At 45.8% G+C, this 2,465-nt stretch overlaps 1 protein-coding gene across 4 annotated transcripts in view; it reads right to left on the reverse strand.

Moving 5' to 3' along the window:
• LOC133020724 (Kv channel-interacting protein 2) overlaps positions 1 to 1,038 on the reverse strand; it is a 97,754-nt gene extending 96,716 nt beyond the window's left edge. For all 4 annotated transcript variants that reach the window (XM_061087420.1, XM_061087419.1, XM_061087416.1 and 1 more), the window contains exon 1: positions 966 to 1,038. In XM_061087420.1, coding sequence (XP_060943403.1) covers positions 966 to 1,038 — 73 coding nt within the window. The remainder of the gene's footprint in view (positions 1 to 965) is intronic.
• Positions 1,039 to 2,465: the final 1,427 nt, after the last annotated feature.

Consider the following 2,465-nt stretch of genomic DNA (forward strand, 5'->3'; position numbering starts at 1 on the left):
CATATAAACCACCAGGTACAGTACATCTCCGCCTGTCTGTCAGGCTCAATGAGTGGGTTCATTAGAACGCTATAAAAAGTGATGAGTGTCAAGTCTCATCTGTACTGAGTGGAATCAATTACACCCGCACATAGGGAGAGATGGAGAGGAAGGACGCACAAAAACCACACTTGCAAACCAAATTACGCACAGAATTTCCCTAGCTTGAAAAATCCACATGGCATCAAGTGTCCCTCACATGTTTGCTGTGCTCACAAAGAACATCAGGCCGTCGTTGAACCACAGACCAGCACCTCAGGCAGGTGAAGCTCAGGGAGATGTGAGACGTTTCCACCGTAATTCATATCCACAGCAGCTCAGTTTGGACACCAGCTGGTGTTCTGTGCCCCAGAAGCGCAAACAGTCAAGACAGCGATGATAAAGGTGGTCTCCCATTCATGAGCCAGGTCAGCGCAGGCACACACACACACACACACACACAGGCACACACAGGCACACACAGTTGTCACCAATTTGCATGATTCACGATCATTACCATTACGCACCACTTACGCAACAATATCGACATGCAACACTGATATTAAAAAAAGATTCAATATGTTTGTCTTTTTTTTGTATCCCTTTAAAAAAAGAACTGTGCTCTACTTAAGTGTGGAAACTCAGCAGCTCCAAGAATAAGACGGAACGTGTGCTACCATGGAAGCTGAAAATGAAAGTAAGGATGATATAAACTTGAATATAACTTGCGGTGGCGCGCAACAACGATATAAATCTGCCAATATCCATTAAAGCACGACATAGATTAGTTCTTTTTCCTAAGGGGGTGAACAAGTTATGTCACTTGTTCAGTTATAGGTTGGACCGAGCTCCTTACAGATCATCAGCTTGACATATTCAATCTTGTTTTAATATATATATACACACTTGCAGGCAAAGAGCACATCATCCACCGGTGCCTCACTCACCCGTCAGCTGATCATAGGACCCGTCCAGCTCTCTGGAGTCCGACAGGCTCTGGTCACGGTTTTTCGCCTTCATGATCCAAACCTGCTGCTGCGAGCCGGCGTGTGGAACCGTGCGAGGAGAAGCCGATGTGTTGCGATGTTTGTGGAGAAAAGATTTACCCGTGGATCTGTCGTGCGCCCTCGCGGAGGATTGCTACAGGTATTTCACCGTTAACGAGTCATGTTTGGTTTGAGATAAAGAAAAGAGAGAGAGAGAGGGAGATGGAGAGAGAGAGAGAGAGAGAGAGAGAGAGAGAGAGAGAGAGAGAGAGAGAGACGGGTAAAATAGAAATAGAAAGAGATAGAGAGAGAAAGAGAGAGACTCATTTAAGTCGCAGATCCCCGTGTCTGAGTCTCCGTGTGCGCGCTCGGCATCCAGGAGCTGAGTGAACCAAGCGCGCTGATGGTGGAGCGACAAACACACACGAACACTTACGAGCACACACACACACACACACACACACACACACACACACACACACACACACACACACACACACACACACACACACACACACACACATATAGTTGGGTCTCCATGACTTCAGAGGACATAATATTGACTTACATTGATTTCCAAGAGACTCTACCTCAACTACTAAAACTAAACCAAGACAAGCCAAGGGAGCTAGAGAGAGAAATCTTTGAAATAAACATTGATTTGGAGACGACAACAATGATGAAAATAAGAATATGACAATAGGGAATTTCCAAACATGTGTTTTAATCATTCATTCATTCATTCATCCATCCATCCTCCCCTGCCGTTAATATTACCATCACATCTTCCCTAACGTTCTCCATTGAGTCAGAGCCGTGTCAGATGTGCACACAGAGACATCGGCAGCAGCAACGAGGAGCACACTGCTGCTGCCAGGCAGAGGTTCTGACTATATCTGATCTATAAATACGCACATGGCTCTGGGAAGCCTTGTATCTCTTCCTTTTCTCTCCCTTTCTTCCTTCTTCCCTCCCCTCTCAGTTGTCTTTGCCTCACTTCTGCACGCCTAAATCACACTATGACATTCGGTCACAATCTGTTGAGCAATCTGTCTTTGATGCCATCTTTTTCCTCATTATGTCAGGGCTTGCATCAATAACGCTCACCGTCCTTCTGTGCATCCGTTCATTCATTTATTTGGAGCATGAAATCTGCAGGAACAGTTGTATTTGTTGTCTGTAGGCTTTTCTATTTTGATGCTCATGCCCCGTGACCCCTGCTGAAGGAAGGGCATGAACTGTAGTGTCACAGATATTAGATTCCCTTCTCATTCACGGCTCGGCTCAGTCTTTCATCCTGCTCTCTCAGGAGTCAGTTGACCTCTGAATCGGACACGTCACTGAAAGGTTGTTTGTTCTGAGTTGGGCCTGCCTCCAGTGTCAAATCTGTCAGGGAAATTCACATCAAGCATACATGTCTCTCCCGGTCCGATAATGTCTGCATGCAAATGTTCAGGCCAT

The sequence above is a fragment of the Limanda limanda genome, chromosome 15, assembly GCF_963576545.1.
Source record: "Limanda limanda chromosome 15, fLimLim1.1, whole genome shotgun sequence".
Lineage (NCBI taxonomy): Eukaryota > Metazoa > Chordata > Actinopteri > Pleuronectiformes > Pleuronectidae > Limanda > Limanda limanda.